Raw genomic sequence first — 20352 nt, forward strand, 5'->3', positions numbered from 1 at the left:
CATTTTATTTGTGCTTTCGAGTTATTCATGTGGCTTCTAAGTTGAACCCCAGTATGACACTCTAGCCATCACAGAAGGCTTAGCCGTTTGTTAGGCTTTGCTGACGTACTTCATCTGGGTTCATCAGTTGAATCGTACCTTTCGGCCTGTCCCAATCTGGCTAAGCTTGAGATGATTGTGGATGAGACGTTTGTCGCATCCCTGCTTAGTCAGCTAAAGTAGCGCAGCCCTCCACCAAAGTGCAGAGCTGGCAGAACCAGAGCAGACAGCGAGCGGTTACATGACACATTAAATAGATAAGAGAGGCGTCGATAGTGGTGTGTCTCTCAAACCATTCACAGTTCAGATTTCAGCCTGTCACGTTGAAAACCAGGATACAGAACAGTAATTGCCTGAAACTCTTTGTGCAACTGTAACTTTTAAAATGGCTGGTACTGCACACTTTTAATGCTTCCATCCTGTAAGAGAAAATAAGGGGTTGAAAGATCACGTTGAGCTCCAGAGAAAGAGTTGAAGCAGCGTGCAACCAGGCAATTCTATCACCGTCTACCGCTCACAATGCTCTGTAAATTGAACACTTAAGAAGTGGATGAGATTTAGTGTGTAGGTCGAGAGTTAGTGCCTTGTTTGATTTATTGTCCTCCAATTTGTAACCCGACCGCAAACAGAGTTCATCTCAACTTCCCTCTTTGTTGTTGACAAGCAGACAAGAAGTGGCATTCTTAAACGACTAGGTGCCAAACGGCAAACCCTAGAATTTTGCGGTAATGATCCTATCAAAGTGTTCTGGACGAAGTCCATAATGTTAAAGGTCTGACTGTAATGCCTTTTTAAGCATGAACAACTGTTTTATTGGGCTTCTGGGGCTTAAACGGTTTCTAAATAGGCTAACTAACTGCATAACTATGCCCAAGACAATGAAGAAAATAACAAGTGCCAGTCTAAAATGGTGCCAAAGACATAATTAACCTGTCATGTTGATGTAGAGATTGCAGACAGAGTAGATAATGTGGGCTGCTGGCTTGTTTATTCTGGGCAGAAAACATTTGTTAACAGTCTCTAAATGTTAAGCAGAAAACAAATACCAGTCTGAAACAGTTTGGTGCCAAAACACGAGAATGGTACGTTAATGAACCTTTCAGACAGATGCAGAGATTGCAGGCAGAGTAGATAGTATTAGAGGTCTTAATGTGGTTCTTTTCAGTATGAAGTGCCACTTTATTGGGCCTCTTGGTTGTTTGAGTCTGGGACAGAAAGCATTTTTAAATAGTCTATGATTATTTCTCTATCTTGATGAAACACTTCACACAAGGAGGTGTAAGCATTGCTATCAGCATAACAAACAAGTTGATTTGAGCTGTTGGGTTGGTTTGTTCTGGGACAGAAAATATTTCTAAATAACCTCTAACTGACTGCGTAACTGTGCCAAACACTAGAACACTAGAATTTTACCATAATGTACCCATCAGAATAGAACAGAGTAGATCATGTTAGAGATCTCACTTGAGATCAGCTTGATTAACTACTTTCATTGGGACTGCTTGGTTGTCTAGTCTGGGGGCAGAAAATACTTCTACGTAGGATCTAGCTGGCTGCACTGCATAACTGTGACAGACAACAAAGCAGCAGCATAAACATTCCATATTCCAAGTATTTAAGTATTCTAAGTCATCCACACAAACTATGAGCACCGTGTGTGACAATTGTCAGTGAATCAGTGAACCTTATCATGGCTCTCTCTCACACGAGACACTTTGAATCAAGAGGTGTTAGCATCGCTATCCTATCACAGCCCTAATTGAACACTACCGTTGGTACGGCACTCTGATAATACAGCGGTAAATCATTAGTCCACATTCTCCTTTATTTCAGGGTAATGTATTCTCTCAACCCTGCAGGTCTGGCAGCCTCACAGATTTCAAATTGAGGCTTGATTGCTAATAAAAGTCTGCAATGCGAGACAGTGATTTCATTTTTGGCTGGGGAGGAGGGGCATGTTTTTTTAAGGGTTAAGATGTGATGGCTTCATCTAAATGATGATTAACGGTGGTCCCCAGATAGAAGAGGACTAACACCTGTGCCTAGTAGCCTCTTCTGAGCTGCTGGTGACACGTTCCACATCTGGCCAGCACTCTAAATGCATTAGCTGATGTGTCATAATCGCACATGTAATTGCCAAAATAAAGGAAACACCAACCTAAAGCGTCTTAATAGGGCGTTGGGCCACCACGAGCCAGAACAGCTTCAATGCACCTTGGCATAGATTCTACAAGTGTCTGGAACTATTGGAGGGATGCGACACCATTCTTCCATGAGATATTCCATAATTTGGTGTTTTGTTGATGGTGGTGGAAAACGCTGTCTCAGATGCTGCTCCAGAATCTCCCAAAAGTGTTAAATCAGGATGAGATTGGGTCACTGAGACGGCCATGGCACATTGTCGTCCAATGGGATGTTAATTGCTTAATTAACTCAGGAACCGCACCTGTGTGGAAGCACCTGCTTTCAATGTACTTTGTGTTCCTTTATTTACTCAAGTGTTTCCATTATTTTGGCCGTTACAGATATGTAGCTTCGGTGCTTCTGCCTGCGTGATATAGACCAGGCAGAACGAAGCTTTTACAGAGATGGACCAACACCTTTGCCCAGTATCCCCTAAAGAGTTACCTGGTGATACATTTCAAACACTTACTTAATACAGTATCTTAATACACACTTAATACTTAATACAGTATCTTAATACACACTTAATACTTAATACAGTATCTTAATACACACTTAATACTTAATACAGTATCTTAATACACACTTAAAAGTTAATACAGTATCTTAATACAGCATCTTAATACACACTTAATACTTAATACAGTATCTTAATGCACACTTAAAACTTAATACAGTATCTTAATACAGCATCTTAATACAGCATCTTAATACACCCTTAATACTTAATACAGCATCTTAATACACACTTAATACAGTATCTTAATACAGCATCTTAATACACACTTAATACTTAATACAGTATCTTAATGCACACTTAAAACTTAATACAGTATCTTCTGTACTGCTACCTGGTATATTTAAGTTGCTGTACGCTGAAGAAAATAATATTTATTATGTCAATACCAGAATTATGCTCTTACAGAGAAAGAAAAGCAATGCTTAGTATCTCCCTAAAACTCACATCTGGAAGGTGGCGACTATACTAAATACAGTAGGATTTGTGTAACTTAATACTCTTGCTATATTTGGGTAATACATATATGCTTCTGCATGACATATTACATTTACTGAAGAAATAGGCCCATACAGAATGAGGCTTGCTGTTAAAGTAGAGAGATGTGCTAAGGGCTACAAACTCTATAGTCCAACCACATGATATAGGCCAACTCTTCTATGCTGGCTCCTTTGGGGTTTGGAGAGTGCATTGGGAAGCCCTCCACCCCACACACACACACGCACTCGACTGAGGCCTGCATTACTTTCATCTCACATTGCTTGCATGATACATTCTACACAATGTAATGTGCTGCGAAGTGGCAATGCCAATGGGATTGAGGGGGCAGAGAGAGAACTGCATGGAAGAGACTTCAAATCACATGTCAAAGTGATCATAATTTGCAGTGAGGGTTGGTTGAATGCCAGGTCTACAAATCAAATCAAAGTGTATTTGTCACGTGCATCGAATACAACAGGTGTAACAGTAACAGTGAAATGCTTACTTACAGGCTCTAACCAATGGTGTGAAAAAAAGGTATGTGTGTGTGTGTGTGTGTGTGTGTGTGTGTGTGTAAAAAGAAATAAAACAACAGTAAAAATACATTTGAAAAAGAGTAGCAAGGCTATATACAGACACCTGTTAGTCAGGCTTATTGAGGTAGTATGTACATGTAGGTATCGTTAAAGTGACTATGCATATATGATGAACAGAGAGTAGCAGAAGCGTAAAAAGAGGGGTTGGCGGGTGGTGGGACACAATGCAGATAGCCCGGTTAGCCAATGTGCGGGAGCACTGGTTGGTTGGGCCAATTTAGGTAGTATGTACATGAATGTATAGTTAAAGTGACTATGCATATAAGATAAACAGAGAGTAGCAGCAGAGTAAAAAAGGGGTTGGAGGGGCACACAATGCAAATAGTCCGGGTAACCATTTGGTTACCTGTTCAGGAGTCTTATGGCTTGGGGGTAAAAACTGTTGAGAAGCCTTTTTGTCCAAGACTTGGTACTCCGGTACCGCTTGCCATGTGGTAGTAGAGAGAACAGTCTATGACTGGGGTGGCTGGGGTCTTTGACAATTTTTAGGGCCTTCCTCTGACACCGCCTGGTGTAGAGGTCCTGGATGGCAGGCAGCTTTGCCCCAGTAATGTACTGGGTCCGATGGTGCAGCTCTCGATGTTGCAGCTGTAGAACCTTTTGAGAATCTCAGGACCCATGCCAAAACTTTTTAGTTTCCTGAGGGGAAATTGGCTTTGTCGTGCCCTCTTCACGACTGTCTTGGTGTGTTTGGACCATTCTAGTTTGTTGTTGATGTGGACACAATGGGGTGAGAAGTTTTTAGTTCTTACATGTTTTTCCAACTTCAGCCCTGACATTTTGTCCCTCGATAGTTAAATTGTGTCATGTTTCCTATTTTACGACTGACGAGCAATCCAAGTAGTTGACAATCTTGCATTTATTTCATGTTTTCTCTTCTCACCTCTCGCATATAATTTCCCTTGTTTTAACATCCTTGTGAGGACTTTTGGTCCCGACAAGGATAGTAAAACCAAACACACACACACACACAGTTGCTCCCTTCTTTCTCTCTTTTGTCTCTCTCTCCCGCCGACCTCCGGTTTCCTCAGTTATTCATGAGCCATCTGTCTGGATGAGATGAGTGTTGTGGCAGATGTGTGGCAGACAGGACCTGATCTGTCCCTCTGCCGCTCTGCTAATTGTGTCCTTGTCTGCATACTAGACCATGGGCTCTCCCAGAAACACACGAGTGCAAACACAAACACTCACACATACATGCACATACAAACACAAATGCAGGCGTGCGCGCACACACACACACACACACACACAAACAAATACGCACAATCCAAAGCTAGTTATAAGCAATCTTACCCTTAACAGCCTGATCAGGATATACATGGTTTTATGTGTTGTTAGATGACCTGTTCTCTCCCTGCGTCTATTCATGTCAGGGAAACATTTAGGAACTGTAGTTCTCTCCCTGCGTATATTCATGTCAGGGAAACATTTAGGAACTGTAGTTCTCTCCCTGCGTATATTCATGTCAGGGAAACATTTAGGAACTGTAGTTCTCTCCCTGCGTATGTGAACGACCGGCTCGTAGCAAAATGTTTAATTGTGTTTTTTATATGAGATAAAATAATTGACTCTGAGCTAGAACATGGTATATTATACACTACAGTTGAGGAACAATGGGAAAGTAATTCTGCTTTGAAAGTTGATAAAATTGTGTAACCCCACTTGTGAGAAAATAGCCCTAGAATGTTTTGGTACACCTACTGCAGAGCCCTTCTTTGTCTACATCCATTCAGCATTGTTCACATCCTCTTAAGCCTTAGTCCCACCCATCTCTTTAAGGATTCACATGTGAGGCCATGTGCTAAACAGAGTGAGTACTGTAGTGTACTAAACGACCGCAGAAACCAAGATTAATGGCTGGTTTATATTACGTCCATCAACATGTCTGTAGACAGTTGTCGCAGTGACATCATGAACATTCTATTGTCGTCCGACATCAAACTTGTTGTTGTCATTATGAAAAAGTATAAACACAAAAACGACAGGCTACATGACATCAGCAGCCTGTTGGTCCAAAATAGTATAACTGGTGTATTTAACACCAATCAAGCCATCCGTTCAAAAATTAATTTAGTATATGTCAATCTAGCAAACCAGGCAACTAAAAGCAATTTTCTAAACAATGTTTTGGTTCCTTTCTAGCTTGTTAGCTAGCAAGCTAACGTTAAAAATTACCATATCATATAGCTGACAACATCTTAACTTTAGCTCATTTTAATTCTTTATTACAGGAAAATAAACTCACAACAAGATCATTATTTACAAGTTAATGACGAGATAATTACAGAAAATAGCTTACAGTTGTGAGTGTGATGAAATAAAAGCAGGGCATTCTATTGGAGAATTTTAGAACTTGGACACTGTCGCGTTGGCCTAGTGTTATATCCTAATTTGACTTTGGTGAAGGTCATTTGGTTCTTCACATTACAGTCTCTGATAAACACACATTATATCAAATAAAAAAGTTGATTTGTCACAGGCACAGGATACAGAAGGTGTAAACAGTACAGTGAAATGGTTACTTGCATAGTGGAGTCTTTTAATTAGACATGTAGCTAGGTTGCTAAACAATGAACCATAATCCCAACTCTTAATACTTTGCATGAATCTGCTGGTAGCTAAAGCTAACAAACTAGGTTCAATGTTAGCTAGCTAGCTAACATTACGCTATAACTAGCCATGCAAATGGCTCTGAGATAAAATTAATATTACTAAAACAGATCATATACTTAAAGTTAGCTAGCAAGCCAACAAGCTAAAGGTAGCTAGCTAGCTAACATACTCTTTAACTTCTATTAAAAAGACGTTCTGACTAAATTAGAAATGTATTAATATCTGAAAATGTAGCTAGCTATACTCTTACCCGTATACATGGATGGACGCTTCACCCTCTCTTTCATGGATGCCATGGTTGCCCTTAGTTTGAAGATATCCTCCGGACACAGGAGTTTTATACAACAGTCTTCTTCTGTGTGTTTTATTTTAGACTCCCTCTGCATTATTTGCAATCAAACGCCAGAATTTTCTCCATCTTCATAGCTATCATACTCTGCTTCCACCGGGCATTCCAGTGATGTCAAAACGTGGCTCTTCATAATATCTTTCAAAATAGCTGTTTTAGGAAGGACTACCTACACATACTGAGCAGCCCATGTTAGGGCTGGGCGATGTGATGATATATATCGTGTGACGATAGAAAAATGTATTTTGTTTCAAATGATGCTCTTTCCTTTATTTCGTTGTGTCACAAATCACTCTTTACGGCAATATTTTTCATCAATTGGACGACGCTTTACGTTCTTGTGGAAGGAAATTTACAACACAAACAAACATGGAGGCAAGGAGACACGGAGCTCGTACCTAAAATAGGGGCTACTTCGGTCGCATGGACGTGGTTTGGGTATGAAAAGTCTGACACGGACCAGAAAACCGTCCTCTGCAAAATATGCTGCAGGCCTGTCCCGACAACAGGCTCAAACACCACTAACCTCTTTTACCACCTATGCAAGAATCATGTGAAACAGTACGGAGAGAGTCTACGGGTGAGACCCAGAGAAGTACAGTCAAGTGCTCAAAACAAACCCCCGACTCAGAGGTTGCAAGAGGCTTTTGTCCGTGGCACATAATATGGCAAAGAATCATGAAGATGGAAGGAGAAAACAGCTGCCATTACAACTTACATCTGCAAAGACATGGCCCCAATTTACATGGTCAAGAAACAGGGGTTTTGTGAGTTGGTGCTAATACTCGACCCAAGGTACAAAATGAAAATTGATATATTACACATATTAATGCCAAAATAACATATATATTTTATATTTTAGGCCTGTATTTATTTTGTTTTCTATTTACCTTTTCAGATTTATACATCAATATTTAATATTTTGCTACATGCTTAATTGCACATTTGCGCAAAGGTTCCAAATGAAAGGAGAAATAATCAAACATGACTAAGTACCTTTTATTTGTTGACTATATTTCAAAATGTAATAAGAAATAGGCCTTTACATGTGGTCATTTTATAAAAACTATTTTTTCATTGAATTTACAGAAAATGCGCCATATCGTGATATGTATCTTCATCAGGATATGAAATGAGCTACATCAGGAAATGAGATTTTGGCCATATCGCCCAGCCCTAGCTCATGTTATAGACAGATGCTTGCTGCATGGCAGACCAATCCCAACTCATCTCTCGGCATGTCCAGCCCATCCAATATCTCAGCCAATTATGGCTAGCGGGAAGGTTCCCTACTTTTTCTGTGGCTAAACCAACGTGGCTCGTAATTTAACAATTGTATTTGTATGTACAGAAGGCATACAGGTATGTTATTAATGCACGTAAAAGTTCACATGTTCCAGAATGCATTGCTGCCAGAAAATGCATTTTGATAAAACACACCTGTTAACATTCAAATGCTAATCCCGTAAAGTAGTGGCATACGCTATTTTCCTGAAATGAGTCACACATGTTCATGCCAGGGAAACATTTAGGAACTCTAGTTCTGTCTCTGTGTATGTTCATGCCAGGGAAACATTTAGGAACTGTAGTTCTGTCTCTGTGTATGTTCATGTGGGAAGACATTAGGAACTATAGTTCCATCCGTGTTAAAGGGGGAAGCATTTAGGAGCGGTACCAACTCTTCAAATCCAGTTTCCCATTATGCCGTATACAGGAGTGAATTCCCCTTGAAAGAGTAAATGCCACCAGTCAAAGATGTTGGTCCTAGTATGACAGCCGGCAATGGTTGTAATGCACGTTATCACCATACAATCACTTGGGTTTAGAACCACTTTGTGACAGAGCTTTGAGAACATTGCCTTTAGCTTATTGATTTATACATGATATTAGGCTGCATTTGTATGCATGAATGCATTTACAACAATCAAACAGCCTGAAGTACACAGATCTCGACTATATTTGGAACATGTTAAATTCCACACAGCAACAAGATTCCCTAACGCTGTGTGAGTGGAAAGAGGCCATTGCATCCCCTGAGATGAATTGTGTGATACATCTCCTAGAGAGACTTCTCTTCCCTTCTCCTCTCAGCTAAGGGATAACACTGTCGTGTTACCCATCTGGGCCCGATCTATTTCTCTTCAAAGTAAAGCCTGCGTGATGAATTACAGACCCTGTGGATTCCCTGTCCCTACATGCCCTTTTGTGCTCTCAGGGCACTTGGCCGGGTCGCTGGGTCAGATTGGGATGCCTCCATCATGCTGAGACAAAGCACCGGATGGGCCTGGAGTAGTGAAGTAGCAAACACACGCACACACACACACACAGCCAGGGACGTATGCTAATGATCCGGGAGGGTGTCAGGCTGGTCATGCACTGCTGCGTTAAGTAAACACCTCTCTCTGGCTGCTCCCACTTCTGTCCTCCTCGACCCTCCTCACACCTTGCTATTATCGCAAGTGTTTTCTGTTCTCCCACATTGTTCTTTTTGTTTTGGCAAATAACACAATTAGACGAGTGAGGAGCAACCTTGATGTCTGCCATTCATCACTAGGTTGTTAACTGTCGGGACATATCTCTACCTCTGTCTCCCTGTCTGCCTCTATGTATGTCTCTCTGTCTGCCTCTGTCCGTGTCTCTTTCTTTCCCTCTGTCTGTCTATCTGCCTCCTCTCTGTCTGCCTCCCTGTCTGCCTCTCTGTCTGTCACCCTGTCTGCCACCCCGTCTGCCTCCCTATATGTCTCTCTGTCTGCCTCTTTGTCTGTCTCTCTGTCTGTCTGTCTGTCTCTGTATGCCTCCCTGTCTGTCCCTCTGTCTGCCTCTCTGTCTGCCTCTCTGTCTGCCTCTGTCTGCAACTCTGTCTGCCTCTCTGCCTGTCTGTCTGTCTCTCTGTCTGCCCCTCTGTCTGCCTCCCTTTCTGGATCTCTTTTGGTCTCCATGTCTGTGTCTTTCTCTGCCCCTCTGTCTGCCTCTCTGTCTGCCTCTCTGTCTGCCTCTCTGTCTGCCTCTCTGTCTGCCTCTGTCTTTCTCCCTGTCTGGCTCTCTGTCTGTCTCCCTTTCTGTCTCTCTGTCTACCTCTCTGTCTACCTCTCTTTCTGTCTTCCTGTCTCTCTTCCTGTCTGCCTCTCTGTCTGTCTCCCTGTATGTCTGCCTTTCTGTCTGCCTCTGTCTACCTCCCTGTCTGTCTGTCTGTCTCTCTGTCTGTCAGCCAGTCTTTGTCTCAAATGGCACCCTGTTCTATATATAGTTCACTATTTCTCACCAGGATCCATATGGCTCTGGTCAAAAGTAATTCACGACACAGGAAATAGGCTGCCATATAGCACTCAGCCTTTGTGAGGAAAAGTGCTTCTCAAACATGCAGGAGAGCCTGAGTCAATGTGCATTAGTTTATAAAGAGCTTGGAAGGAAGTCTGGCCTCCGCAAGACAAAGAGGTTGTTGTCTCATCTTAGACAGAGTTAAGATTGTTGTTAGACCATAATGGACTTTTCAAAAGGGACAGGGAGGCCAGTTTACTGGAACACCGGAGATTTGGATTTGTGACCGTTGGTGTGTCAGGACTGTAATTAGACAACATATAGGGGAGATAACATGTTGAAACCAAAGTTGGCCAAATAAGATAAAGATACATAGCTTTTTTGTTATTTGTTAGCACCAGTACAATGTTATACAGTTCCAGTCAAACGTTTGGACACACCTACTCATTCAAGGGTTTTACTTTATTAGTGCTATTTTCTACAATGACATCAAAACTATGAAGTAACACATATGGAATCAAGTAGTAACCAAAAAAGTGTTCAACAAATCAGAATTTGAGATTCTTCAAAGTAGCCATCCTTTGCCTTGATGACAGCTTTGCACACTCTTGGCATTCTCTCAACCAGCTTCATGAGGAATGCTTTTCCAACAGTTTTGAAGTAGCACTTGTTGGCTGCTTTTCCTTCACTCTGCAGTCCAACTCATCAATTGGGTCCCAAACCATTTCAATTGGGTTGAGGTTGGGTGATTGTGGAGGCCAAGACATCTGATGCAGCACCATCACTCCGCTTCTTGGTCAAATAGCCCTTACACAGCCTGGAGGTGTGTTTTGGGTCATGGTACTGTTGAAAAACGCACCCCCACATCATCACACCACCTCCTCCATGCTTCACGGTGGGAACCACACACCTCTGCGGCTCACAAAGACACGACAATGTCTTTTGTTATTACATGATTCCATGTGTGTTATTTCATAGTTTTGATGTTTTCACTCACTATTATCCTACAGTGTAGAAAACAGTAAACATAAAGAAAAACCCTTGCATGAGCGGGTGTGTCCAAACTTTTGACTGGTACTGTATATGCATTCATTATGTCAGTTTAGCCACATAAATATTTTACATTAGTATATCAGCACTGTAAAGTTGATTGGAATTGAGCAGAAAGGTTGAAAGATAGAGTCTGATATACCCAACAGCTCAATAGCGAGGGCAAACTATTAGCAACGATGTTGTGATAAATAAGAGAAACTACCAAAGGTAAAAGGGGAGGGAACAATCAGAGGTCGGTAGATAAGTCAGGACGTACAGTTTAGTAGACTTAGCAGGTCAACATTGCGTGGGAGTGCAAACTTTTACAGCGATTACCATGTTTTGAGACATGGTGTAATTCCCAAAAGAAGAAGGTGAGAGAACTTCTGTGAACTATCAAATCACACAGAGGTCATTCTGAAAGACCAGAGGGAAAAGTACCACTTTAATCACAGAAGAGTAAGCACATTTAAAAACACAGTCCAAGGAGGTCAACGTGATGAGTGCAAAATGGCTTTGGATTGTTCCTTTGTTTTGACAGGAACTAATGGCGAGGAAATTGATATAGTACTATATATAGGAAAATAACTGAGGACATCTGACTTGCTTAGTGTCAGAAGATGCTAATGAAGATAAAATTACGCAGGGAGCTCAGAAAACCGGGTGTTCGAAATAAAGCGAATTGGTGGACGTAGCCTGTTAATGAACATTAAAAAGTAAGACAGTGAGAGGACATACAGTGAGGAGATACGAAGAGTGCTCTATCTGCAGCAGTAAAAAAAAAAAAAATATATATATATATATATATATAAATTGCTATTGTTAGGAAAGTAGGAGCTGTGGCTGGGAGGGAAGAGAAAAAAAGTGATGCGATGCAGAACGAAAGAGTAGTGGAAGAAAACTCTTGACAGCTTTCCGGTGGCAGAGTATATCTGACTGAAGGTTGAGCAGGGAGGTTGGAGGGAAAGTGCAACAGAGGGCTGCTGTCAGGCCACACCACAGCCTTCGTTTAACAAGGGCCAGGGATGAGCTGCTACTGCTGCATGAACAGCAGGAAGGCAGGATGGAGGGATGGGAGAGGGAGAGGGAGGGAGAGGGTGTGGTAGAAAAAGTGAGAGGGAGCGAGGAGTTGAAAGGGAGAGGCAGAGAGAGGGACAGGGAATGGAGGGAGGCAGGGGAGGAAGAAGAGGAGGAAAGAGATGGAGGGATGGAGAGGACGAGAGGGGTAAAGCTCATGCATTTTCCAGTACTTCACTACCTGTCACAGCAGAGAGCCTGGGCTTCCCGTGATGGTTGTGGCAGCTGGGAATGGAAATCCTCACTTATGATAGGGGCTAGGGTCGGATTCACTGAGATTTGGGCAATATTTGGCACTGCCACCTGCCACCTGACATGGCATATTGGATTCGGACTCTCCTGCTGTCACACTTTGACACCTTGATCCGCCTTTGATGAATTAGTGAAATCTCTGTACTTGTATCTGTACTGTGTCTGAATGTTTCTTTTTTTTCACCTTTATTTAACCAGGTCGGCTAGTTGAGAACAAGTTCTCATTTACAACTGCGACCTGGCCAAGATAAAGCAAAGCAGTGCGAAACAAACAACAACATGGAGTTACACATAAACAAACGTACAGTCAATAACACAATAGAAAATAAAATCTATATACAGTGTGTGCAAATGAGGTAAGATAAGGGAGGTAAGGCAATAAATAGGCCGTAGTGACGAAGTAATTGCCATTTAGCAAATAAACACTGGAGTGATAGATGTGCAGAAGATGAATGTGCAAGTAGAGATACTGGGGTGCAAAGGAGCGAAAAATAATAATAAATAACAATATGGGGATGAGGTAGTTGGATGTGCTATTTACAGATGGGTTATGTACAGGTGCAGTGAGCTGCTCTGACAGCTGATGCTTAAAGTTACATTGTTAGGTTAGAGATAGAACATTGTTCTATTGTTAGGTTAGTGATAGAACACTGTTCCATTGTTAGGTTAGAGATAGAACATTGCTCTATTGTTAGGTTAGAGATAGGACATTGTTCTATTGTTAGGTTAGAGATAGAACATTGCTCTATTGTTAGGTTAGAGATAGGACATTGTTCTATTGTTAGGTTAGAAATAGAACATTGTTCTATTGTTAGGTTAGAGATAGAACATTGTTCTATTGTTAGGTTAGAGATAGAACATTGTTCTATTGTTAGGTTAGAGATAGAACATTGTTCTATTGTTAGGTTAGAGATAGAACATTGTTCTATTGTTAGGTTAGAGATAGAACATTGTTCTATTGTTAGGTTAGAGATAGAACATTGTTCTATTGTTAGGTTAGAGATAGAACATTGTTCTATTGTTAGGTTAGAGATAGAACATTGTTCTATTGTTAGGTTATATATAGGACATTGTTCTATTGTTAGGTTAGAGATAGAACATTGTTCTATTGTTAGGTTAGAGATAGAACATTGTTCTATTGTTAGGTTATATATAGAACATTGTTATATTGTTAGGTTAGAGATAGAACATTGTTCTATTGTTAGGTTAGTGATAGAACACTGTTCCATTGTTAGGTTAAAGATAGAACATTGTTCTATTGTTAGGTTAGAGATAGAACATTGTTCTATTGTTAGGTTAGAGATAGAACATTGTTCTATTGTTAGGTTAGTCATAGAACACTGTTCCATTGTTAGGTTAGAGATAGAACATTGTTCTATTGTTAGGTTAGAGATAGAACATTGTTCTATTGTTAGGTTAGAGATAGAACATTGTTCTATTGTTAGGTTAGTGATAGAACACTGTTCCATTGTTAGGTTAAAGATAGAACATTGTTCTATTGTTAGGTTAGAGATAGAACATTGTTCTATTGTTAGGTTAGAGATAGAACATTGTTCTATTGTTAGGTTAGTCATAGAACACTGTTCCATTGTTAGGTTAGAGATAGAACATTGTTCTATTGTTAGGTTAGAGATAGAACATAGTTCTATTGTTAGGTTAGAGATAGAACATTGTTCTATTGTTAGGTTAGAGATAGGACATTGTTCTATTGTTAGGTTAGAGATAGGACATTGTTCTATTGTTAGGTTAGAGATAGAACATTGTTCTATTGTTAGGTTAGAGATAGGACATTGTTCCATTGTAGGTTATATATAGAACATTGTTATTTTGTTAGGTTAGAGCTAGAACATTGTTCCATTGTTAGGTTAGAGCTAGAACATTGTTCCATTGTTAGGTTATATATAGAACATTGTTCTATTGTTAGGTTATATATAGAACATTGTTCTGTTGTTAGATTAGAGCTTGAACATTGTTCCATTGTTAGGTTAGAGCTAGAACATTGTTCCATTGTTAGGTTATATGTAGAACATTGTTCTATTGTTAGGTTATATATAGAACATTGTTCTATTGTTAGGTTAGCGATAGAACACTGTTCCATTGTTAGGTTAGAGCTAGAACATTGTTCCATTGTTAGGTTATATGTAGAACATTGTTCTACTGTTAGGTTATATATAGAACATTGTTCCATTGTTCGGTTAGACCTAGAACATTGTTCAATTGTAGGTTATATATAGAACATTGTTCTATTGTTAGGTTAGAGCTTGAACATTGTTCCATTGTTAGGTTAGAGCTAGAACATTGTTCCATTGTAGGTTATATATAGAACATTGTTCTATTGTTAGGTTAGAGCTAGAACATTGTTCCATTGTTGGTTATATATAGAACATTGTTCTATTGTTAGGTTAGAGATAGAACATTGTTCTATTGTTAGGTTAGAGATAGAACATAGTTCTATTGTTAGGTTAGAGATAGAACATTGTTCTATTGTTAGGTTAGAGATAGGACATTGTTCTATTGTTAGGTTAGAGATAGGACATTGTTCTATTGTTAGGTTAGAGATAGAACATTGTTCTATTTTTAGGTTAGAGATTGAACAGTGCAAGGTGTTCTACATTGGACGGACAAAGAGACGCCTTCAAGACCGCTTAGCGGAACACAAGTACGCCATACGGGTAGGCAATGAAGACGACCCCATGGCAAGGCACTACAAGTCCCTACACCATGGCAACCCTGCCTCCCTACAAGCTATGGGTATTGATCATATTTCAGCCTCTATTAGAAAAGCGGACCGTCTTAAACAGTTAAACCAAAGGGAAGGTTTTTGGATTTACAAACTACAGGCCACTAAATACCCTGGTTTAAATGAAGATATGGATTTACAAACTACAGGCCACTAAATACCCTGGTTTAAATGAAGATATGGATTTACAAACTACAGGCCACTAAATACCCTGGTTTAAATGAAGATATGGATTTACAAACTACAGGCCACTAAATACCCTGGTTTAAATGAAGATATGGATTTACAAACTACAGGCCACTAAATACCCTGGTTTAAATGAAGATATGGATTTACAAACTACAGGCCACTAAATACCCTGGTTTAAATGAAGATATGGATTTACAAACTACAGGCCACTAAATACCCTGGTTTAAATGAAGATATGGATTTACAAACTACAGGCCACTAAATACCCTGGTTTAAATGAAGATATGGATTTACCAACTACAGGCCACTAAATACCCTGGTTTAAATGAAGATATGGATTTACAAACTACAGGCCACTAAATACCCTGGTTTAAATGAAGATATGGATTTACAAACTACAGGCCACTAAATACCCTGGTTTAAATGAAGATATGGATTTACAAACTACAGGCCACTAAATACCCTGGTTTAAATGAAGATATGGATTTACAAACTACAGGCCACTAAGTACCCTGGTTTAAATGAAGATATGGATTTACAAACTACAGGCCACTAAATACCCTGGTTTAAATGAAGATATGGATTTACAAACTACAGGCCACTAAATACCCTGGTTTAAATGAAGATATGGATTTACAAACTACAGGCCACTAAATACCCTGGTTTAAATGAAGATATGGATTTACAAACTACAGGCCACTAAATACCCTGGTTTAAATGAAGATATGGATTTCTCACCCTTCCTGTAGGGTTGTGATGGGTCCATTTGCTGTCATCTAGTGGACATTTTGCTCAATTGCCCTCAGCTACGGTTAGACTGTTGTTGTTCATGTTTTGCTGTGTTCTAGTGTACTATGGAATATATTGCTTTCTTATTCTTGACACTTCTCCCAGTCATATTTAAGGTTAGAACTACCTTTCTAAGTGTTCTTATACTTCTAGCTTGGAGTAGTATTTTTATGATAACATAGCTACAGTATTTCACCTTTTAATGTGTATAGTGTCCAATCAATTGTGTAACCACTCCCTCTTCCAATTAGGGCTAATTGGAAAAGCTGTTCAAAAGAGGACATTGTATTCATTTTTTTGTGCTCCCTGACGAAGGCCATGCAGCCAAAACGCGTCGGTTTTTAAAAACCTTTGTTTCTATTGAACATGCCATACTAATAAAGGCATTTTAATGAATTATATGAAGAGGGCCTTGGTCCTCCTTTCTTTTTGATAACCAATTTACCCCTTTTACCAAAGAGCACCTTCTATCTACTAAAATGTACTATTGTGTACCTTAGTAGCGCTTCCCTTCCTCCTCTTTCTACTAGAGATAGAACACTGTTCTATTGTTAGGTTAGAGACATTCTTGGGGGGAGGGGGGTGAATAGTAATGCACGCTCAAATTGACAGTTTTTTGTTTGTATCACATAAAAAAATATTTCACATCTTCAACGTAGTAGGCATGTTCTGTAAATCAAAAGATACAAACCCCCAAAAATCTATTTTAATTCCAGGTTGTAAGGCAACAAAATAGGAAAAATGCCAAGTGGAGTGAATACTTTCACAAGCCACTGTATATTGCAACAGACAAGCACAGTAAAACACAAATAACATAATTTAAGTGATCTCCAATATTTAAACCTAGGTCAGCTCTCCACCCTGGCAACCAGCACCAAGCCCCACTACACGTATCTTTACACGACAAGATACATGTCAAAAGGTCAGAAATCTCTAGGATGCCATTAGTTATGTCCAACCTATTAGTGCTGGCTAATTCAGCATAAAATCGACCCACCCATATTTAATGAATCAGCTTCTCGGGACCCCTCTCCTCGATTGCCCGGGGCTTCATGCTTGCGTCGATAGCAGAGAGGAAATGGGTCCCCAGGGCCAAATAACCACCGACTGCTCTCTCTTTATAGACACACTGCATCACTAGTAAAAAGAGAGCTATTTCCCTTCAGAGCTATTTCCCTGTTATACTGGATTTGAAGGTGGATGTTGCTTAAACTGTATATATGCCATTTGTAAATGTGAAGGAAAGCAATGCATTGGTGATTTGAGGGAAGGGATATGTACTGATGTAAAAATGTGAATATCTTAGATTACCATTGCTTCCTGAGAGCAATATTGCTGATTTGCTTTACAGGAAATAACAATCAAAAACCAATTAAGAGATAGGCAGAGGTGTTAAAATCACGAAAATCACATTTAGAAACCTTCAAGGAGCAACGTTTACATGGAAATGAATATGAAGATGAAGTATTTTTTACGTAGTTTCCAAAACTGACCCTCTTTCTCTCTTTCTCCCCCTCTACCTTTTTCCCGCTCTTTCCCTCCCTCCCTCCAGGGGGGCGACTCCTGTTCCTGGTTGTGTGGCTAAACCTGGTGTCTCGAGGAGTGGATGGCTGCCCGGCCAAATGTGTGTGTTACAGCGAACCACGGCCCACCGTGGCCTGCCAGCAGCAAGGACTGTTCTCCATCCCTACCGAGATCCCTGTGCGGAGCCAGCGTATATTTCTCCAGAGCAACAAGCTGACCGTGGTCCGTTCCACCAGCTTCAGCTCTGTGCACAACCTTACCGTCCTCTGGATGTACTCCAACAATATCAGCCACATTGAGGCCGGGGCATTCTACGGTCTGGAGCGGCTAGAGGAGCTGGACATTGGGGACAACAGTAACCTGAGGATCATCAGCCCGACAGCCTTCAGGGGTCTGTCCAAGCTTCACACCCTCCACCTGCACAGGTGCGGCCTGTCGGAGTTACCTGTCGGAGCGTTCCAGGGACTGTTCTCCCTGCAGTACCTCTACCTGCAGGACAATAACCTGCTGGCCCTGCACAACGACACCTTCCTGGACCTGGCCAACCTCACCTATCTGTTCCTGCACAACAACAAGATCAAGACCGTGTCGGACCACATGCTGCGCGGCCTCATCAACCTTGACCGCCTGCTGCTGCACCAGAACCGGGTCATCTACGTCCAGCCGAGGGCATTCAGCGACCTGGGGAAGCTGACCACGCTGTTCCTGTTCTACAACAACCTTACCGTGCTGACCGGGGAGACCATGGACCCGCTGGTGTCGCTGCAATACCTGCGTCTCAATGGGAACCAGTGGGTGTGTGACTGTCGGGCCAGTACCCTATGGGACTGGTTCAAACGCTTCAAGGGCTCCAGCTCCGAGCTCGAATGTAACGTTCCCCTGGAATTGTTCGGGAAGGACCTGAAACGGCTGAAGAGTAACGACCTGGAAGGGTGTGTGGAGACACCCCAGATCCAGACCCAGCTCTTCAGCTCCAAGCCGCGTTCCGGAAAATTCCCCTCCACTGAAAATCCTCTGGGAGATGGAATTCCCAGATGTTGTCTTCCAGACAACGATAAGTCCTCTATCATCTCCGGGAAAACGATCGCTGACCCCTCATCTTACAACAGCCGTCAAATCACCAACAACCCCCTCAAGGAGAAGGAGAACATATCCAAGACCAAATTCAGAGAGCATGAGCGAACGAAAAACGAGACCATCCGGAATAAGCAGAGTCTCAACGACGGGCCTCTGGGGACCCTGTCCAACAACCTTGACCAGTCATTGGTTCAAATTGAAGACCTGGAACCCTCTACAGCCCCAACCAGGAAGAAAAAGAAGTGCACTAAAAAGCCCAAATCTGACGCCCAGTGTCTCAAAGGCCATGGATCTACAATGCAGGTGGCGCTGAGTTCTCTCTTCATGTCCATAGTCTGGATCTGGTTCTCGTTGGCCATGTCTTAGGACCTTAGGGCCTGGCTGGGATAAGATCACATGCTAAATATACATTGCTGGGACTCACAGATTGTTATTAATGCTCATGACAATAATACAGAATCCTTCTGCAGTGACCTCTGACCTCCAATAATAGCCTAGAGACTGATAACCAGGAGGTCAGGTTTGGACAGATTACCAGGGTAACAAGGACTATGTCCTTGAAGTTAAACTACAAAAGAAGTTAAAATACAATTTAACAAAATGGATGCCTTTACAGAACACATCATATCTAATGTATATAATAAATCGGTGCCCAAATTGTTTGTTCTGTATGTACTTTATTGTACCGTGTCTAAGCTACACCACTTTGGAGACTCTCCTTATTCCTATTTCCCTCTCAAAAAGCTTTTACTGCAACAACAGTGACTGCTGAGACAGACCACTGAAAAAATAGGAAAAAACATCAATTCCGAGAGCCGGCTGAACGCACACAAAGAACGTTTATTAAAAAATAGATTTTCATGCCCTCCCCCCCATTATTTATAAAAAAAAGTGATGCATTTGTTGGGTACTGTTATGTTTTTTATGTTTATACGTATTTCAGTAAAGACAAATGTTTATTGTTCCCCAGTTTGAGTTCTGTTTTCATCACAGTATGGATACAGGTAGCATTGGCTAATAGAAAGCTGGCTAAATGTTTTACAGAGATTGCAATGGAATCATAGATATGCATTTTATTTTACTTGTGTACAAGTATGAATATATTATGAATAAAAGGTCTCCTTTCATATAACTGGTTGGTTATTGATGTGTTCTTTTTAGGCATTAGAGGTATAGTCTTCAGTATAGCTCTTCAGTATAACCAGTAACACAATCACACAGAATTCAACAGCCTCAAACAGAATCACTCATAACTGCTCAATCGTATTTTGCTTCTTCAGACTATTGTTCATGAACACGATGTAATGTAATACATGTCCAAAAAGTATAGTAGGCCTTTGGCAGTGTCTGAATTTCTTCGCACATAGACATATGAAACCTTAACACACATTGATGATCTATGATCTAAAGGACACAAGGACATATTGCATAACATAAATAATAGCAGAGACAGGTTTCCTCTTGCACTGCTAACACAGGGATTACATCATCAACACTCATAAAAATGTACAACAACATTCTGTTATGCTATTTTAATGAGGTATGTGAAAAATATATGCCCCATAATGCTATAAAAAGATCCCTCAGATGTTGTAAAAAAAAATGGCCCTGAGATCTAGTGAACAGCAGCTAG

At 40.8% G+C, this 20352-nt stretch overlaps 1 protein-coding gene across 1 annotated transcript in view; it reads left to right on the top strand.

Annotated features, from left to right (window-relative positions):
* The window catches only part of rtn4r (reticulon 4 receptor), a 69355-nt gene extending 49504 nt beyond the window's left edge, over positions 1 to 19851 (top strand). The window contains exon 2 of the mRNA XM_024438204.1: positions 17671 to 19851. Within this exon, the coding sequence (XP_024293972.1) occupies positions 17671 to 19085 (1415 nt within the window). The 3' untranslated portion in view covers positions 19086 to 19851. The remainder of the gene's footprint in view (positions 1 to 17670) is intronic.
* The last annotated feature ends 501 nt before the right edge of the window (positions 19852 to 20352 follow it).

Source organism: Oncorhynchus tshawytscha, linkage group LG12 (assembly GCF_018296145.1).
Source record: "Oncorhynchus tshawytscha isolate Ot180627B linkage group LG12, Otsh_v2.0, whole genome shotgun sequence".
NCBI classification, from domain to species: domain Eukaryota; kingdom Metazoa; phylum Chordata; class Actinopteri; order Salmoniformes; family Salmonidae; genus Oncorhynchus; species Oncorhynchus tshawytscha.